General features: G+C 56.4%; 1 protein-coding gene across 1 annotated transcript in view; it reads left to right on the forward strand.

Annotated features, from left to right (window-relative positions):
• Window positions 1-19,617, forward strand: part of PTPA (protein phosphatase 2 phosphatase activator) — a 30,811-nt gene that overhangs the window by 6,362 nt on the left and 4,832 nt on the right. The window contains exons 3-9 of the mRNA XM_078436387.2: window positions 2,986-3,072; window positions 7,710-7,835; window positions 9,606-9,723; window positions 11,603-11,702; window positions 12,596-12,720; window positions 13,749-13,849; window positions 18,747-18,854. Of these exons, the coding sequence (XP_078292513.1) occupies window positions 2,986-3,072; window positions 7,710-7,835; window positions 9,606-9,723; window positions 11,603-11,702; window positions 12,596-12,720; window positions 13,749-13,849; window positions 18,747-18,854 (765 nt within the window). The remainder of the gene's footprint in view (window positions 1-2,985; window positions 3,073-7,709; window positions 7,836-9,605; window positions 9,724-11,602; window positions 11,703-12,595; window positions 12,721-13,748; window positions 13,850-18,746; window positions 18,855-19,617) is intronic.

Genomic DNA, 19,617 nt, shown 5'->3' on the forward strand with positions numbered 1-19,617 from the left:
CTCTGTGCTGCTCAGTCCAATGGTGGGCAGAAAATAACAGCTTCTGCCTCCCAGGCTTCTGGCACAGGCTGTGGAAAGATTGGGATTAAGAAAAGAAAGTCAGTTTCAGATCCACGGGGAAAGCCTTGGTCCCAGCTCCAGCCAGGTGCCTACACCTGGTCTGCGCAGCGGGGGTGGGGAGGGTCACTTCTACAGAAGGACAGATTCCCCGCGGGGAGTCTGCTGGGCTTATGCTGAGCCTGCACCCCCACCCAGCGTTGCTGTGCTTCGTCCTTCTTGGAGCTGTGCAAGCCTTCTGGCTTCTCTTTCACAAGCTTGCCTTCTAAATATTTGGAGATGGTTAACATGTCTTTTCTGTATTGTGTTCCCCCACCAAGTCTTTGCCAGGACCAACACCGTAGTCCCTTTGTCTGCTCAAAGGGCACAGTTTGAGTCCTTTTGTCATCTCGATTGTTCTACCTCGGGATTTCTAAACCTCTGCACTATTGACATCTTGGGGTGGATAATTCTTTGTTGTAGCAGGCTGTCCTGTGCCTTGCAGCGTGTTTAGTAACTTCCTTGGCCTCTCCCCCTGCTAGATGCCAGGAGCACCCTTGCCCCTGGTTATTACAACCCAGAATGTCTGCAGACATTGTCAGAAGTTGCCTGGGAGCCCCATCGCCTGGGTTGAAAACCACGAGTCTACCCCCAAATGTGACTTTAGTTCCTTGCCTTCCCCCTGGATGTTTTTTCCAAGGAGGATTGGGTATTCATGGTGGGCCAAGTATTATTATTATTATTTTTTTTAGCTCATTTAATCTTCACAAGAACTCTGGGAAGTGGGCTCAGTGGTCATCTCCTATTTTGAAGGTGAGAAAACTGAGGCCAGGAGATAAAGAAATGTAGGAAGGTGGCAGAGTTGGTAAGTGGTTGGGATGAGGTTCAGGATTCACACTCGGGTCCTCTGCCTCCAGAGACCCAGGGGTTGGGAGCCACAATGCTTTAGGCCACAGATCAGCAAATTACTGCCTGCTCATCTAATCTGGACCTTGGCCTGGTTTTGTAAATAAAGTTTGAAATACAGTGAGTCTCATTTGTTTAAGTATTTTCCATGGCTGCTTTCACAGTACAGTGGCAGAGTTGGGCAGAATCGAGAATTTGTGAGCCAGACTTTGGGGCCCGCAGAGCCTAAGATCGTTACTCTTTGGTCCTTTGTAGGAAAAGTCGTTGACCCCGTTGTAGGCACCAACATTTTTCGAGAAGTGTTGGTTACTTTTTCTTCTGGAGTGTATGTTGAACGATACTGGATAGAAGCCTTTCGCTTGTCGGTCAAGTGTACGGGCCTCTTGTGGGTGGATGAATGGCTCTGTGCCGTGGCCCACACAGTTTCACTAGGCCGCAGAGCACAGCAGCCAAGAGCATGAGCTTGGGGCCAGGAAGGTCAGAGGTTGAAGCCCAGGGCCGCCATTCCTTTTCTTGTACTTAGGCAACTTGCATAACCTGGCCAAGCCTGTTTCCTCTACCATAAAATAGGCTTGTTTGGAGGCCATAATGACACAAAGGCCAAAAAGTACCTGGCTCAGCGCTAGGCATCCGTGAGCCTCGCTGAGCGGCAGGCAGCGTTTAACAACTGTTACAGTGATGAGGGTGGTGGGGTTGGTGGAGACCTTGCATGTCATGTTTATAAGAATGAGCGGAGCTTTGGTCAAGAGACCCAGACCCATGCGGGAGCAGGGGCCACGGAGGGCCACACTGCCCCTTGCTGCTTCCTGTCTCTGTCCCGGTGTAGTTTGTAGGAATGACCGTGAACGCTAGCTGCCAGCGTGACGAGGGCTCAGACCTGCTCTGCGACCCCTCGTTTCCACTTGTTGCTGTTCCACGGGCTGTAGGAAAGGCCTGGTGCAGGAATGCTCCCTTCTAGACACTGAGTGGTCAGTTCTCGGGGCTTGCTGTGGCTGCTGCTGGCATCCTTAAGGCTTGGAGAAGGAGGAAGGAAGGAGATGGGAGGCAAAAGAGAAGAAGAGGAAACAGGACCAAACCGAAGTCACCTGCTCTCAGAATTCCCTCTTCAGGGGCCTGAACCTCAGTGCTTTCTTTTCTTTTCTTTTCTTTTCTTTTTTTTTCTTTTCTTTTCTTTTCTTTTCTATGTTTATTTTTGAGAGAGACCGAGCGCAAGTGGGGGAGGGGCAGAGAGAGAGGGAGACGCAGAATCCGAGGCAGGCTCCAGGCTCCGAGCTGTCAGCACAGAGCTCGACGCGGGGCTCGAACCCATGAACCGTGAGATCATGACCCGAGCCGAAGTCAGCCGCTCAGCCGACTGAGCCACCCAGGCGCCCCTCGGTGCTTTCTTAACCCCTGTGCTGGCAGCAACGGGGAAGAGAGCGCCCAGTTGGAAGCTGGGGATGGGTGTGCCGGGAGACCTGGCCGTGGGCAGAAAACAGTTTCTTCTCCTGGGAGCAGGGGGTCTGCACTGCAGGCTGACAGCCTGATCTGTCTGGTGGGGGAAACTTCTGGAAGACCACCAGGTCTTGCCGGTATTCCTGCGCTCCTGGTGATAGGGTATAATCGTTGAGCACTTGGCCACACAGCCTTGGAGTAGGCCTTGCTGGGTCCCGGCTCCACGTCTAATGAGATCTCGGTCTTAGGAGACCTTGGGCGGGTCTCCTCTCCTGAAGCCTTGGTTTCCTCATCTGTGAAATGGGGAGAGTGAGCGGGTCCGCCCTGTGGAGTTGTGCGAAGGAACTGCTGCCAGCAGTGGTGAGCGCACAGTAAAGTCTGGCCCGGGGTCCAGGCGTCACTGTGGTCACTGGCTTGCCAGCCGTGCAGGATGGAGGGTAGTGGTGGCGAGTTTGGCATTAGCCTTCAACCTCTGCTGCCGGCCGGCTGGGGGCCGGGGCCAGCTCGGGGTGCTTCGGTAGCCGGGTGGGGCTGGGGCTGGCCCGGGTCGTAGGGGGCCGTGGGTCTGACACCCCTCTCCCTGTCCCCACTCCCCGCTTTGTTTGGTAGGCGTATGCTGACTACATCGGGTTCATCCTGACCCTCAACGAAGGTGTGAAGGGGAAGAAGCTGACCTTCGAGTACAAAGTCTCCGAGGTAGGCACAAGCAGGGAGCCTCTCCCGAAACAGCCCATGGAGTCGTGTGCTCGCTGCCCGCGGCGGGCCAGGGCAGAAAATGAGATCGTCCAAGCACACGTGCGGGTTGGCATTTTGGTGTCTGTATGGCCGATCTTTTCTGCTCTGTTTTGTTCAATCTGTGAATTGACGTATGTTTATAAAAATGGGATCAAGCTAAACATGCCGCTTGATAGCCTGCATTTTTGCTAATTGGTGTTTTTACGTAACTTTTTAAATTAAAAAAAGATCGCGAATGAAGGAAGCGTGCTCGCTTCTGTTAGCGAAAGGGTCACTAACAGAAGCGTATTAACAGCGAGCTGACCTCCGTCTATGTTCCGTCTCCTACCCAACTTCCCGGGGCAGCCCTGGGCACAGTTCGGGGAATGTCACCCAGACCTGCCCTCTGAGCTCCCCCTGTCCCTCTGCCACCGTGGAAACGGCTGCCTCATCGAGCCGGCCCTCATTTGCTTAAACAGCCCCTAACTGTGGACTTCTCGGTTGTGTCCCTAAATGTCTCTGCTCTGAATGTCTCTGCTCTGAACATCTCTGCGTATAGATCTGTGGGCGCTCTTCCCTGAGGAGCCCTTCCGGAAGTGGGGATGTTGAGTTGAGGGTGCACACGGCAGGGTGGGTGCTCTCTGGCTGCTGTTTCGGAGACAGGGTGTTCGTGAAGAGAGGCCGAGAGCTGCGGGGAGGTGTGGGGCCTGCAGGCTGTTAGCTCTTGCCGGATGCCGTCTCCCATGGCCGGGCCCCAGGCCTCCAGTGGCCTCTTCGGTTCCTATCCCAGTTGGCCCATAGTCACCTTGAGACTCTTATCTCAGACACCAGGGTGCAAGTGGCCTCTCAGTATCCCACCCTGTTGGGCCAGGCCTGGCTCTGTCACGACCGGGTCTCTCCACCTGTCCCGAGGCTGGCATTGCCCCGCTGGCCCTCACACCCTGCCCTGTGAGAGCTGCCCCTTCCTGGGCCATAACTGGCTGCTGGGTGGCTGAGGTCTCGTTCTGTGACTGGAGACCTCGTTAGCCTGTGCTGGGAATAGACAGCCTTCTCCTGGGAGCTGGCCCACTAGTGATTTCGTGGGTTGGGAGAGAGTGGGCTCATCCTTGAGCCTGTGGTGAGGGAAGCTGGGCTGGGCTCAGTGGGCGGGAAGTATGGCGGAGGAAGTCTAATTACAGGGGGATGTTCTAATTACCCTGGCAGATCCGGAGCTGCCAAATCCCCCTCGGGTCCCATAATTGCCCCCGACACTTTGATGGTAGACTCCACGCCAGCCAGGTGTTGTCCTGGCTCGGGAGCTGTTCTTTTGGCGGGATCGCAGCATGCTTAAGTGCTCGGGTTCTGGAGGCAGGCCGACTGGGTTTTGATAACCTCTCCCTTCCGAGCTGAGTGGCTTTGTCCCTCTCACGCTCTCGCTCTTCATCTGTAGGCGGAGGAGCCAGCAGACCTACTCATGGCCCCTGGGGGAGATTCGCTGAGCTCTTCCTCGTAGGGTTGTTGGTATAGTGCTCGGTGCGTATTGCACACAGCGGGTGACATTGTCATCGTGAGGTCTTATCACTAGCTGTTTCTCGGGTCTGAGTTCTAGGAGTGATGTTATTGCTTCATTTGGAGGCTCTTCCTGAGCTGGGTGGGGTTCATCTCAGTGCCGGGGTCGCGGGCTGCCTCTCATGTGCTGGGCAGAGGTGACTAGTTTGGCCTCCAGGGGCCTCCCGGCTCCTGTCCTCAGCTGTTAGGGCATTGGAAGGAGCGGCTCACGGCATGTGGTCTCAGCCCACAGACGGGGGGCCGAGGGCCACGGGCTGCTCGGAGCTCCTACTTCCTCCCATTCCTGCTTCCTGCTGCCGCTGCCGGGATGGCAGCTGGGGAGAGGGCAGCACAGCCTTGGGTGTCGGGGCCTCCAGACCAGCAGCAGCAGAGGGAACAAGCAAGGGCGGTGTAGTGAGGCTGTCTAGACCAGCATTTAGAAGGCTTTTGTTAAGTTTGAGATTCTATCTGTCCTAATCTTTGGGGGTTCAGGTGTTTGATTTTTGTAAAATGTGAGTAGATAAGAGGCTTGGTTTTGCTGCTGTTTGGTTGGATTTTTAAGTTGGAGGCAAAGAAGAAGAAGAAGGAAAAAAAAACCCTGGCAGGTAACGTTTGGGAGAAAATTGTACTGGTCCGTGAAATCCAAGAGGAGGCATTGGTTTAAGGAAACGGAGGGTAGCTCAAATGGTTGTTTGTCCTTCCTGGGGGCTCTGGCCCACAGCACCCCCCCCCCCCCCCCTTTCAGCCCCTCTGCCTCAGTCAGACAATAGAGGCAGCCCCTGTGTTCTGAAAGCCCTCTCCGGGAAGAGCTAGGAGCCTTTTAATTATTCATCGCCCCAGCCGAGCCAGCAGCTGGGGCCTGGCTTCCGCAGCCTCCCAGCACCTTCTTTATCCCCTTCAGTGCCTTGCCCACCACGGAGATCACCAGGGAGTTGGCCAGGCTGGTGCTTCCCTGGGGCCAGGATTACTGAGCCGTCACAGTCAGGATTACTGACTGGCTGGTGCTTCCCTGGGGCCAGGATTACTGAGCCTAAGTCCCAGTTGCTGCGTGGGGTCAGGCTTGCTCTGGCCTTATGGGTTCCTGGTGACCTGGTTCTTTGCAAAGCTGGCTTTGGCAGTGCTTTCTGTCACATTTCAGCTGGGCAGCTTTAGTCACCCTGGCCCTCTGCCTCGGCCAGGTCTACAGGGAACTTCTCCTCTTGCAGGTAACTTTTACTCTCCTGCACCGCCAAGCATAGAGAAAGGGAGGTGAGGGACGGCAGCAGTCAGGCCAAGGTCATGTTGCACAACGCCAGGGGACGCCATTGCCGTGGACCGCAGTGTCTTTTGTGCCCCTGGAACTGTGGGCGGGGAGGGTGCGGGGTGGGGGCGCTGGCTGACATGTATTCTGTTGGCTCAAATCCACTCCCCCCCCCCCAGCTCTCAGACTGTTCCTCTGCAGGGCCTTGCAACGCAGCAGTGGACCTGACCGTGCCTCGCCTTCCTCCTCACAGCTTCTCATGTGGGTCCCACCCTGGTAGCTCGTAGTATCGGGGGTTCCTGTGTGTGCCCGGTGGACGCAGGCAAGACCTGCTTCTTGGCAAGGTCCGCTTTCCCAGGGCTGTCCACCTCCGCACACGCTCTGCCCTTGTGCCCTCTGCTAGCCCTTTGTCGTGGCCTATTTACTTACTCATTTCTTGATTTTGCAAGCCACAGGCAAGAAGGAGCCCTTTTCTCGCTAGCTCTCCCAGACCTCTGTCTCGGATAGCCTCACCTGGTTTCCTCATTGAGTAACATTGTGTGTGCTAACGCTGCCCTGGCCTGCGGCACCGATCCACGCCTCGGTTCCTGCCTGCTGTGGGAAAGGTGTAGGGCGATGGGCTCCCAGACACCGCAGCCCCACAAAGCATCGCACAGACTCGGCCCTACAAAGCCTCACAGGGGTTTGTACCTATGACCCGGCAGGTCCACGGAGTGGGAGTTAGCAGATTGTTGATGGGAGTGAGCGTATATTTGGAAATAACCCAAGCATTTAGCAGTGAGGGATTTGGTAAAAAATTATGGCACGTTGGCGCAGTGAAATGCTATTCGCGTATTAAAGGCTATTGTAAGATTGAGTTTACGTGTTGAGGTGGAACGAGGCTCATGAGGCACTTGACAAGGCTACAAGGCAGTGCATGTCCCGTGACCTGTGTTTTATTTTTCTTTTTTATGAAGACTGGCAGATCTCTGTGTGTGTGTGTGTGTGTGTGTGTGTGTGTGTGTGTGTGACCTGTGTTTTGGAGCCCGTGTGTGTATAAACGTATGCCACGGCCCCCGCCCGGCACTGCACTGGCAGCCTCTGGATTGCGGTGTGGTCCCGTCCCAACCTTAGGAGGTGTTTATCATCACACCCGTTTCCGAGGTCAAGAAACAGCTCTGATGTCTACAGAGTTGTCAGATTGCTGTGTTCTGCACCGGAGACTAATCCCATATTGCACGGCAGCAGCGTTTCACTTAAACAAACAAACAAACAAACAAAAAACCCAAACACAGGCTCTGAGAATTCAAGCCACTTTCTCAGTGTCTCGCAGCCCCTGATGGCGTTTTCAGGCGGATTTGAATCCAGGTCTGTCGGCCTTTAAATCCTTTCCACGAGAAACAGTAGAAAACACTATAAAAAGACAAAATTGGAGACTACGTTAAAATGTGAATAGCATTTATTCCCGGGTAGTGGGATTTGTCCTCTTGCTTTGACGTGCCTGTTTTCTGTGACGAGTTGGTGTCGTGTACCCAACAGGAGACCCCAGTACAAGGTACTGAAGCAGATCGGGACTGGGGTTCTTGCTTATCCAGCAACTTCTTCTTGATAGGCTGGCTCTAGGAGACCAGGTGGTGAAGCCACTCCTGTCCCTTCAGCCACATGCTGGTCCCTTTCTGTTAAGCTCACTGTGCACCCGCGGCCCCTCCTTCATATTCAGCGTGGTCAAGAAGAAAGGGGGACAGCCAGGAGAATGCCACTTAATGCCATGCCTAGGGGTCATTGTCCCCTGGCAGTTGGGACTTCGCTCTGTGGCTCTAGCTGGAGGCCACTAGCGATTGTGGCTTGGCCCCCTCTATTTTGTCCACTACAGGCCATTGAGAAGCTGGTCGCCCTTCTCAACACGCTGGACAGGTGGATCGATGAGACCCCTCCGGTGGACCAGCCCTCTCGATTTGGGAACAAGGCCTACAGGACCTGGTATGCCAAACTCGACGAGGTGAGGCTGCCCCGGGACATGCTTGGGGGCTGGGCTAGGGGTGTGGGAGACTTCGGGCATCTCAAAATCACCGGGGAGTTTGTTAAACAGCACTTCCATTTGCCAAAAATACGAACGCATTTACCCTGTGCCCCGGCCGTCTTCTGGGAATCACTGCCGTGGAGGCCCACTTCTCAGCACGGTGCTGTTAATCAGGTCCGCGTTTGCGTCAGCGATAGATTCCAATGTCCCAGGTGTCCGTGTGCAGGGCATCAGTTGAATAAGCTAGTAGATCCACCCTGGAGTACTACGCAGCTCTGAGAAAGACGAGGAGGCTGACTCGGGAGCTCAGGGGAAGGTGCTCTGGGATTTGTTGTTCCGTTGAAGAGGAGTCTGGGCTCTGACACGCGGTGAGCTACTTTTTGGCAGGAAAGAGACAAATAAAAAGACATGTTTGTGTTGCTCAGTTTGCATAAAGAAACTCACTGGAAGGATGCACAAGAGGCTAATAAAGCTGTGGTTTCTCTGAGGGCAGGGGAGAGTGGGGAGGGGGACAGAAACTTCTCAGTGCATCCCTTTTATAATGCGTTTGTTTTTGAATCATGTAACGGTGATACCTGTTCAAAGCAAGCAAAAAAATAAAATGCAGGATCCTGGGCCCTGCCCTTGGAAAAACAGTCTTTAGGGTAGAGACTAGGAAGCCCGATTTTCCCCAGGTCCCCAGGAGATTTTCGGGTGTCCGTAGACTGAACTTAGAGAAACTTGGGTCCTGATTTGTCTGGCTCAGTGTTTTTGCCCGGAGCAGAGGGGAGTCCCAAGGACCCAACAAAATACCGTCCCTGCCTAAGAGCAGCTTGGGGCTGCCTCTGGACTCTAAGAGGGTACATGGTATTTTTTTTTTTTAAGATTGTGTGCAGTTACTGGCTTAAAGGAAGTTTAACACATCATAGCTGTACAGCTTGATGGATCTTCCTTCCTTCCTTTCTTTCCGTTTTAAAGGAGATAGACGTTTATTGACTACACCGCCAGGGGGCGGCGGGCAGGACAGCAGAGGAGAGGCTGTCTGCAACCTCGACAGAGCTTAACCCATGTTTCTACTCTTGCACCCCCACCTGTATCAAGGGATAAAACATTCCAGCCTTCTAGCAGGGTCCTTATGCCTCCTTGAGTTGATATCCGCCAAACTCCTCTGATTTCTGTCCCATAGACCAGTCTTACCTGTTTTTGAACTGCCGACAGACGTGACTTCTTTTGCTCAGTGTCACGTCTCTGAGATGCACCCGTGTTGTGCGGAGCAGTGGCTCTTTTCCGCGGCGGTGTGGTGCCCCATCACATAACCGGCCCACAATCTGTTGCTGATGGACGCTGCAGTTGAGGGCTGTTCCCACATTTGGGCTACTGTAAATGCTGCTGCTGTGACCATTCTCGCACGCGTGTTTTGGTGGACGTGTGGCAGACATCCTCGCTGCCCTGGGGACGTCAGTGACTTACCAGATTGGGGGGGGGGGGGGGTTGGATGGCTTCTTTTCCATTCCCTCCTATCTTGTCCCAGACCCTTGTCCCCCGGAGGAAGGCTCAGCAGGCTAAAAGCCGCCCCAGGTCGTCTCTCTGTAGCGTGAGAGGTATCAGAGGAAATGTCTCCCTCCTCCGCTTTCTGCAGCCAGTCGGAGCAGGGAGCCAGGCCGGCCTGGCGTGGCCAGCCGGGCCCCGGCCAAATGCTGCCCCTGGGTGCCTGCCCACCGGGATGCTGCCTCATCTGCTGCCACCACTTTGTGTCTCTTGTGTTATCAGGAAGCAGAAAACTTGGTGGCCACGGTGGTCCCCACCCATCTGGCAGCTGCCGTGCCCGAGGTGGCCGTTTACCTAAAGGAGTCCGTGGGGAACTCCACGCGCATCGACTATGGCACAGGTACCCGCCACTCCGTGTTTCCTTGGCTTCACTGCGGCCTCTTCTTGGGCTGCTTCCTTCGTGCCCTGGCTCTTTTCGGGGCCCTCTGAGCAGGCCGCCTTTCAGGGCCAGCTGGGTGCAGCGCCCCGGGTCACGGTGCAGGGAGGCCCGGGGCTCCCTCCGCGGCTCTGTCGTGGTCCACCAGGGGGCGCTGCTGCCACGTGCATGGTGTCTGTGTGCGTCCTCGGTTGTCTTCTTTGTAAAGCCGAGCTCTGTGAGCTCATCGCCATCGCAAAATAATTTATTGAGTGCTTACTATATCTCAAGGCAACCCCTCCCCAGGCCCTTGCGAAATGAAGGAGCTCAGTAGCCCTTGGCAGCATGGCGGCACGCCCTCTCCCCGGCCCCGCGTCTGCGTTGAGTTCTCCGGGAGAGGCAGGCCCCTCAGGAGGGAAGCGTTGTCTGGTGGGGGTGACTGAGGAGGACTCTGCTTTGGTAGGCCCAGCTTTCTGACCTGACCCGAAGCAGCAAGTCCAAGAGCGGCTGCTCTTCTGGGCCTTCCCCTGGCCTGCAGCTCGGGTTCTTCAGGAGGAGCACAGGCCGTAGAGGCAGGCCGGCAGAAGGGCCCCCTTGGACCTGGGTCACGGGGAGGTTTTGTCTTCTGCTCCCCTGTTGCCGGGGAGCAGGTTTATCAAGTGTTGGGGGACTTCCGCGGGTAGGGCTCTGACTCAGAACAACAGGGAAGAACCCCGAGGGGAGACTGGCCAGGTCAGAAGTGGGGAGGTTTCTTCCGTTCTCAGGGGTGCAAGAGCCCCTGAGTAGGGTTGCTGGGACTCTGGCGGGTGGAGATGGGAAAGCCTGCAGGCGAGAGAAACCGCTCACAAGCTTCCCAGGCCCTGAAGTCGCCTTCATTCTACAGAGATGGGACAGGAGGTCGCCGAAATATTCTCTCCCTGCCTCCCTCCAAATATATACTTTTTGGTAACACTATGAACCATCGCATTCAGTCCGGAATCCAGTCAGTGGTTTCTGTAGTACTGCCCACTCCTATTTGACATGACCGGGAAAGGAAGGGGGTGCCTTTTGACCCTGTGATGTGACCACGCGTTCCCTGCTTGGAAGCCTTCAGTGGCTCCCATTGCCGTTAGGATAAAGTGTGAGCTTTTTACTGTGGCAGGGAAAGCCTATCCGATCGCCCGCCTCATCTTGTTATACTTCCTCCCTTGCCCTCTCTGCTTTAGCCACACTGGCTGCCTTAGCGTTCTTCGAACATACCTTTTTTTTTTTTTTTTTTTTTTTTTTTTTTTTGCCTCAGGACCTTTGCACATGCTGTTTCTTCTCGGTTAGATTGCTCTTCTTGCTTCCCTCACACCCAGTGCCTTGCCAACTCTTATTCATCTTTCAGATTCACTTTTACTTCCTTGGGGAAACCTTCTCGGACCCTTATGTCAGGGTTCCCCTGTGATATCCTCCAATTATCACTCCCTCCTTCAGAGCTAGAATTATAGAAGTGATTATCTATTTAATGTTTGTCATCCTGATAGATCATAAACTGTCAAGGGCATGGACTTAAGTCTCCCTAGTGCCTGATATGGACAGTGGCTGCCGTCGTAGTAGGTGCTCAGTAGAGAGCACAGAATTGATAAGTGAGTTAAACAAAATAAAATGCAAGTGTCTGTTTAAGAAGTCCTCAGCCTCGGCCCATTAGGAATAGAATTACATTAGTGGTAGCTCTCAAGAGGGCCTGGGTCTTTCTAGAAAGGGAGGTGGCCCCATTATCTCCATGTTGACCTCCCTCTGCAGGGGGCAGGTATCAGTGATTTGGACTCTGGTGAGATCAAGAACAGTCCCACTCGTTTCTCTGGAAGCCTGTCGACCTCAGCTGGTTTTTCTCCCCCAGGACATGAAGCAGCCTTTGCTGCTTTCCTCTGCTGCCTCTGCAAGATTGGGGTGCTCCGGGTAGACGACCAAATAGCTATTGTCTTCAAGGTGTTCAATCGGTGAGTGAGAGGAGGGGCAGTGGGGGTCTCTTTCCTCCTTGTCACTGTCACTCTGAGGACAGGGTGCTGGAGGGCTCTCCTGAGCGCCTGTTTCTTCTTTCGGCCCGTCCTCATCAAGCCCTGGCTGTGGATGGGGCACCCAAGACAGAAGGACTGACAGGTTCAGTTTCAAGGAAGAACAAGGGAAGGAAATGTCACGTACCGACTGCTAATGCTTCCGTGGCTTTGCCATGCAGCTCCCTCCCTTGGTCTCCCCAGCAGCCTTCGTTTCTGTTTTATAGACGAAGAAACAGAGGCCCAGAGAAATCAGCTGTCTTCTGATCACTGAGGCCACAGAGCCAGCTGAACCCAGGCAGTGGGACTCTGACCCGCCCCCCCCCCCAGCCCCACCCCCGAAACCCCCTACCCGGCAGCACAGGTGTGGTATGGTCACTGGAGCGCTCTGACAGTGCCTGTTCTGGGCCCCCCTCTGGCGATGCTGATGCCAGAGCTCCCCAGATGCCAGAACTGACACAGCCCCTGAGAACAGGGAGGGTGGGAGCCGAAAGGCCCCAGGAGATGATCTGCTTTGTCTCCCAGCCACTTTCCTACAGGCAGGCCAGAGTTGGAGAGCCTGAGGCTCCTGCCCAGGGTGTCACGTTGTCAGGAGTCGATGGTGCTAAAACCCCCTTCCCTGGGCCAAAAGAAGGCTGAACGGGGGAGAAGAAAATAAAGCCACATTATTTTGAGAGTACCAGCTGATGCATAACTTATGCGTGTGGATTTTAACTGAAATAGAGACCAGTTACACTCTCAGGTGGCTATTTCTGGCCTCCATGAGCTCCCAGTGGCAGAAGGCTTGAGGCCGGCTTTTTACTTTGTGCCGCCTCTTTTTTCACCTCCCTCTTGCGCAGGTACCTCGAGGTCATGCGGAAACTCCAGAAAACGTACAGGATGGAGCCAGCCGGCAGCCAGGGAGTGTGGGGCCTGGACGACTTTCAGTTCCTGCCTTTCATCTGGGGCAGCTCACAGTTGATAGGTACTGGAGAGGGGGCGCCTACCCCTCCGCCCCCCAGGGTGCGTTCTCTGTCCCCCCCCCCCTCCCCTCCTTACTTCCGCTCCGGGCAGACGGTGACAGCTTGTAAAGCAGGCATTAGACCGGCTATTGACGGGGGCTGTTTGCTGTCGACCTTCTGCCGCGAGCCGCCGGTGAGGCAGGCTCGGGAAGGCGGAGGCAGAGTGTGCCGAGATAATGGAAAGTGACACGGGCTGGAGCAAGGGCGCTCGCCTGGCGCGTAATGGGCTGGTGTGAAACGCGCCCCAGCTCCTGGCAGCAGCTGCGGGGTTTTATGTTCAAAACGAAGGGCTCTTTTGACTCGGTGACTGGCGTCATCCACTGTGATTATCGAGCTGTGTGCCAGGGGGCCCATCAGGGAGCGGCCACCAAGTGCTGGGCAGTGAGCCGCTTCCGGTGGGGCGCGCTGTAGCGGTTCCCCCCACTCTGAAACTGCTTTCCAGGCTCGGGCGGCGCGTTGGGATCTGCAGCGGGTGAGGGTCCGGTGGTAACTTCCGCTCTGACGTAGGATTAACTGCCTGCAGAATAGTATTAATAAATGACCCTTGGTGAATATTTTGCTCTGTGCCAGGCACTGCTCTAAGCATGTTGGGTAGATTATCTCCCAGAACCTTCTCAACTACGCTGGGAAGGGTCTTTGCCAGCACGAGACCAGCCACCTTTGACTAACCCTTAACCTGTGCGGGCACCATGGCGAGTGATCCCCGATCAGGTAGTGAGAGGGAGGTGCCGTTCATGTCCCCACTGCACGGATGAGGAAACGGAGCCTCGGAGGGCTGTAGTCACTGGTTCAAGGTCACGTAGCTAGAAAAAGGCAGAGCCAAAGCTCGTTCACTAGAATACACAGACAGGTCCTTCATTGCTCCCACGAGGTCAAGGGTTGGCACGCGGGCAGGACTGTGGCCCCGGGGTGGGTGTGGAGTGCCCTGGGCTGAGGTGCTCCGTGGTGGGAGTGCCTGCTTCTGAACCCCGGGGCTCTTTGCCATTCCCAGACCACCCGTATTTGGAGCCCAGGCACTTCGTGGACGAGAAGGCCGTGAACGAGAACCACAAGGACTACATGTTCCTGGAGTGTATCCTGTTTATTACTGAGGTGAGGGGAGGGGGTGAGGGAGAAGCCCGTGGCAACGTCCAGGCCGAGAGGAACCTGAGGCTGGTGGCTTTGGAGTGAGACAGAGGAGCCAGGGCCCTCGCCTGGAGACAGCAGGGTTGGCCCCAGAAGGTGGGTTGTTGGAAAGGAAGCCACACTAGGCCTCTGCAAGGTTGTAAGCCCGCTTTTGACTGTCCAGGATCTCGTCCCCCAAATCAGTGGTCTGGGGTTACCCCTGAACCCCATGGAGCTTTTGAGCTGTGGGACTGAGACGCAGTCACTAGCTGGACTTGGTGACCCGTGCGGCAGGTCTGAAGGGGTGGGGGGGGCCCACGAGGCCTGTCCAGCCACGTGCACGGGATGTGTGTGGGGTGAAGCCATTGCAGGAGTTGGAGAGACTCATGTGGACAGCAGGCTAGATTTCTGGGGACACATCTGTGTCGGTACCTGAGGACATGGACCAGATGTAGTGCCGGAGGTGAACTGAGACGGCCTGGACCCCTAGCCCGCCTGGCAGGGGGGTGTTTAACTGGGCGCTGTTGCCCGCTGAGGCAAGGTCTCCCATTTCCTCCAGATCGCCCGGGGAACTTGTTAAAACGCACGTTCCTGGGTCCGACCCCAGCTTTCTGAGTCAAGAATCTTGGGAGACAAGAACCAGGAACCCGTATTTAAATACACCTGCCAGGTGACTTCGCATGGAATTTGGGGACTCACTGCTCTTAGGGCCTTTCTCTCAGGAATTGTCAGGGCCTTCAATCCTCCCTGCTGCATCCCTGTCCCCCTCACCCCAGAGACTTTCAAAGGGCGCCCTGGTTCTGCTGTCCGGAGAGGGTCTTGCCACTGTCCTCTTTTCCAACACCCGCATGCACGTCTGGCCCCAGTGATGCCCCTGGCACGACTGTGGTCTCCTCCCCACTGAGGCTGCTCTCTCGGCTCCTGTTCTGAGCCCCCTGAGCCCCCTGAACGGAGGAGAAGCCTGGTTAAGCAGCCGTAGCCCCAGGCTCCTCATGGTCAGCGTTCGGCTCAGGCCTCTGCCAAACTGCAGAGGCCAGAGGGGAATGACACGTTTTTCCAAGTCAGCAAATGGAGCTGGAACTGACGGCTGGGCGGCCACCGCTCCAGTCTCAGATCTGCTGCCTTCAGCAGTGTGGCAGGCCCAAGGTCGGAAGGACTCGGGGCAGCCTGGCTCATTGCCTCACGAGCCAGTCACGTGCTGCCCTTTCCAGAGTGGGATGTGAGGGTCTGGGGAGCCCTGGGAGACCCCAGGAGGAGCAGGAGGAGCATGGTAGAGAGAAGGGGTGCGCGTTCTAGGCTGAGCCCTGCTTTGCTCACTTGGGGGTAAAAGGCTAAGCTGTTCTGGCTCCCTCTGGTGGCTGGCCAAACCCCGGGGTCCCTGTCAGTGACTCGCAAGGAAGAAGGTCAGACCGGGCCTCGGGGAATATGGGAATTGATTCCAGGTTCAACTTTTGTATTTTTATTTGTTTGGTTGGTTACTCTGGTATAAAACCCCAAAAGCTTGCCCGAAGTTTGGGATGCGGTTCCTCTGCTGGAGAAAATCCTACAGCGGCCACTAGGTGGCACTAACGGCACATTGAACTTTGAGGAGGTTTTCGTAACTTCCTTGGCTGAGAGGCAGACCCTAGAGTTTTTGCTTGTTCTGCACCCTCTCTGCAAGGCCTGGTTTTCACTTTGGGTCTAGGTGCTGGGGCATGGTGGTAAACACTGACTGCTGGCAGGGCTGAGGGCTCCCTTCCGTCCCCCTGGCCAAGCGGAGACCTGGCTGGTGTGGTTGCTGATGTGGTGCGCCGGGCCAGTTCCCCGGAGCTCTGGTCTGGGCTACGCCCACCCCCCCACCCCTCCCACCCCCCCACCCCTCCCACCCCCCCACCCCACTCCCCTTCCACCTCACACCAGTATGTCCTGGTTGCTGGTCCGTGAATGAGTGGCCTGGCCTGGCCCACCCTGACCCAGGGAGGCCGAAGGCCCGTCGCTGGGACACAGGGACCCGGAGGCCTGTGCAGAGTTCTGTGTGCTTCGGTCTGGAAAAGACGGTGTTGCCTCTGGAGACCTGGGGATCAGGATGGCTGGTGCAACTGGGAGAAAAGACCAAAACAACAAGAAGTGGGAAATGGAACCGGGCGTCTCCTCCTCGTCTCCCAGGACCTGCCCTGGTCGCCCTGGGCATCCCGGATGAGGGACCCCACCTTGCAGGGCTTCTGCTGTCTCAGGAAATGCAGCCCTGGCGCCTTTAAGAGCCCAGGGCAGGCAGGAAAAGAATTTCAGTTTCAATCTGGCTTCTAAATTTGGAGTTTTGGGAAGGGAGGGATCAGATTTCAGCTGGAAGGGAAGGAGCTGACAGGAAGGCGCTGTGCAGAGCCTCTCCCCATCCCCCCTCAGTTACTGACAGAGGAACCATTTACAAAAGGCCGATTCTCTTGGGAGTGGAGAGGCAGGAACGCAGCGTCTGTGAGTAATTTCCTGCTCAATATGGCTGCTCTGACTCACACGATTCCCCTGGGGTCACTGCGGGACTGCAGCTTGCTTGCTCGTTCTCGCTCTTTCTCTTCTCCCTTTGTGGCTAGAATGAGCTAATTTTTTTTTTTTTTTTGTCTTCTTGCTCCCGATTCCTTTTTTCCCCTCGTCTCTTTTCCTTTCCCAGAGTTGCAAAGTCCCCTCCTGAAGGACTTAGGGTGGCCTTGGGGCACCGCAGGCCCGGGGGGGGGGGGGGGGGGCGTGGGATGTGGGGCAGCCCCTCTAAAGAAATAGCATCTCTGGCCTTTCCATGGGGTCAGAGCAGGCCAGAGAGGCCTTTTGGGGTCCCTTCCTGTGCCCCTAGTGGTTGAGGCTAGCCCATGAAGCAGAGCCTCTGGTTTCCCAGAGTTGTCTGCTGTCCCTGGCCTCGGGGCCCTGGCTGAGCAGGCTTATGGAGCTGTGCTGGGGGACGAAGCCGGCAGGGTGCCCCTGGGGTGGTTTGTTCACAGGGCCTTGTCCAGACTGAAACTGGTTACACATCTCCAGTGGTCCCTGAGGTTCTCAGGGCCTGGAAGTGTGCAGAAGACTGGAGCCTGCTGCTGGTCCCCAAGGGGCAGAGAGCCTTGGGGGAAGGGGCGGGGTGAGGGGAAGGGCGGGTTGTTGGGGGCGGAGCCTGCTTGAGTAGGATGGTTGGAACAAAGCTCCTCGAAGGCCAGGCCCCATAGGCTAGGGGCACCAGAGGAGGGAGCCACCCTGGGGGAGGGAGTGTTAGAAAGAGAGAGGAAGAGAAAGAAAGTGGGTGTAGACCCTGATCCTGGAAAAGCCCTGGGAGCACCAGGGTGGGTTTACGTCTCTGTCTCAGCACCTTAGGCTGTGGCCTCCCTACTGGAGGAAGGAGCCTGAGGTCCTCGCTACCTAACCTGGGAGTTGAGACAGGCTTTTGGGGAACTTCGGGCAGGGAAGGGAGGTGACAGCAGTAAATGGCAGCGCTTTGGACTTAAATCTTGCATTTTGGTGTGAGGCCCTCGCTGGAGAAGTGAGGGGCGTGCGTGTAGGAGCAGGTCACTCGCGAGCCCACAGCCAAACGGTGGGGGTGTCGTGTGCTCCTGGGCCCTTATTCTTAGGCCCAATATGGAGAGGGAGCTTTGGGTCCATCCTTTCTCCCTGGAACAGCTCTCCCCCAGCCCCACCTCCATTCACAGCCTCTTCTGGAGCCTTCCACCCCCTCAGGGTCCAAGTCTCTGCTTCCTTGCCAGCTCAGCCTCTTTGATTTTCAGACTCTTTCTTCTGAAGCCTGGGGCTCAGGGCGCTGAACCCCTTTCCCCCAGGCAGCCTCGTGAAGCGCCTGTTAACAAACGCACTGGCCTTGTGCGGAGGGGTCCACGCAGGCACACAAGCCTCCCTGTCTCAGTGCTGTGGTTTCTGATGTCATGGGAACTTCACTGGGCTTGCTGCAGAATCGCTTTCCTTCCTGGAGGGTCAGAACTCTGGGCGAGAGGAGGGACGGGAATGGAGCTGGCCTCGCCCCTGCCTGTCCCTTGCCGCTGTCGTTGCCATCCCTTCCCTGCTCCCCAGCCAGGTCAGGCAGACCGTCCAAACAGACCTTCCTCCCGCATCTGCTGCAGGTGCCCCTGGCTCAGGGCTCACGTGTCCCCCCTCTTTTCCCCCGCTTTTCCTGCCTGCCTTTTGCCTGCCGTTCAGAAGGCAGTCGGGTGCCTGGGTTTGGTCTTTCCCACCTTAGCCTTCCCCTACACGGACCCCTCCCCCGGCTCTTCCAGCTCCGCCAGTGGCAGGTGCAGCCTGAGTGCCTGGTGGTGGAGCCCGCCCTGTGCGGGGCTGGCCCCCCGTGCGGGGCTGGCCGGGGAGGCTCGGGAGGCCGCTGCTGTTTATCTGGAAGGGAGCACGTCCCTGTGCTGTTGGAGCACTCTGTGGCTGGGGGGAGTTGACGGGAGTCTCAGCAGGGGCTTGGGTTGAGGTTTCATTTTTCTGAGGCTGCTGAGTGTGGTGGGTGGTGGGAATCAGGCTTCCTTTTTTCGGCTGTGGGAGAAAGAGGATAACTCTGGGGGTTATGTTTTCCCACTGGGTCTTGCAGGCCGAGAGAGACCCTGTCTCTGGTACTTACGTGTGCTTGTGTGTGTGTGTGGGGGGGGGGGGTACGCGCGTGTACGTGCTTGTGCACAAGTGAGTGCACACCTCCCCCCTGCAGGTGATGCAGCCTGGTCCTTAAGCACACACGCGTACACGTGTGAGCGTGTATGTAGGTGCATATATATGCACACGTATGTGCGCCCTAGCGCGTGTGCATATATTTGTGCGTGCACGTATGCGTGCGTGTGTATACACACATACGTGTGCACAGCCTTACTGCAGGGAAACGGGATGAGCTCCCAGATGGCCCGCCTCTCCAGCTCTGGATTCTTTTCTTCAGATGAAGACCGGCCCCTTTGCAGAGCACTCCAACCAGCTGTGGAACATCAGTGCCGTCCCCTCCTGGTCCAAAGTGAACCAGGGTCTGATCCGCATGTATAAGGCTGAGGTGAGTGGGGGCTGGCTGGTACTCTTGGTCCTGGGGCCGCCGATCCCCCCACCCCCACCCTGCTGCTTTGCTCCAAATCTTGAGCCAGCCCCTCTGACCCTCGAGGCCTCAGTCTCTGTCTGGGGAGTGGGCAAAGAATCCCTATACTGAGGCCCGGCTCTGCCCAGTGATGAGGCAAGGCCCTGCTGCCCGGGGTCTGTCGAATGGCCAGAGGTCCCTCACAGCTGTGTCTCACATGGGGACACGAAAGTGAAGACATGCTTTGGAGGCATCGTCCAAATCGGTGCTTCTCAGACTTTGGTGGGTCTGATACCTGGGCAGGTAGCCCTCGAGGGAGGCCCAGGGCTGACATTTCTAGCAGTCACTTCAGGTGGTGTTCTAGTTCTCAGGTCTGAGAGGCAGGGTGAGGCGTGGCTCCCCTGAGCTCCCCCTGCTGGGAGGTGGCTGCCCAGCTCTTGAGGGTGTCCCCTGTCCTCTCTCCTCCTCTTTGGCACCTTTTCCCAGCCAAGGAGGTGGCTTTTTTTCTTGCAGGTAGGGAGGAGACATTTTCTTTCCATCCCGTCCCTTCTGTTAGCTTCTTTCATGTCTGTGCACACCGATCCTGGAGCTGCTTGACCTTGGCCAGGGAAGGACCTGGGTGTAAAGTCCCTCACCGAGAGTAACGAGTCCCCGGAGTCCCCTTTTCTCGCCCTCAGGCTGGTGGTCTTCGATGCTGTCCCGTGGGTGCTCTTGACCCCTCGGCTCTTGACCCTTGGCCACCCCT

This window comes from Panthera onca, chromosome D4 (assembly GCF_046562875.1).
Source record: "Panthera onca isolate mPanOnc1 chromosome D4, mPanOnc1 haplotype 2, whole genome shotgun sequence".
Lineage (NCBI taxonomy): Eukaryota > Metazoa > Chordata > Mammalia > Carnivora > Felidae > Panthera > Panthera onca.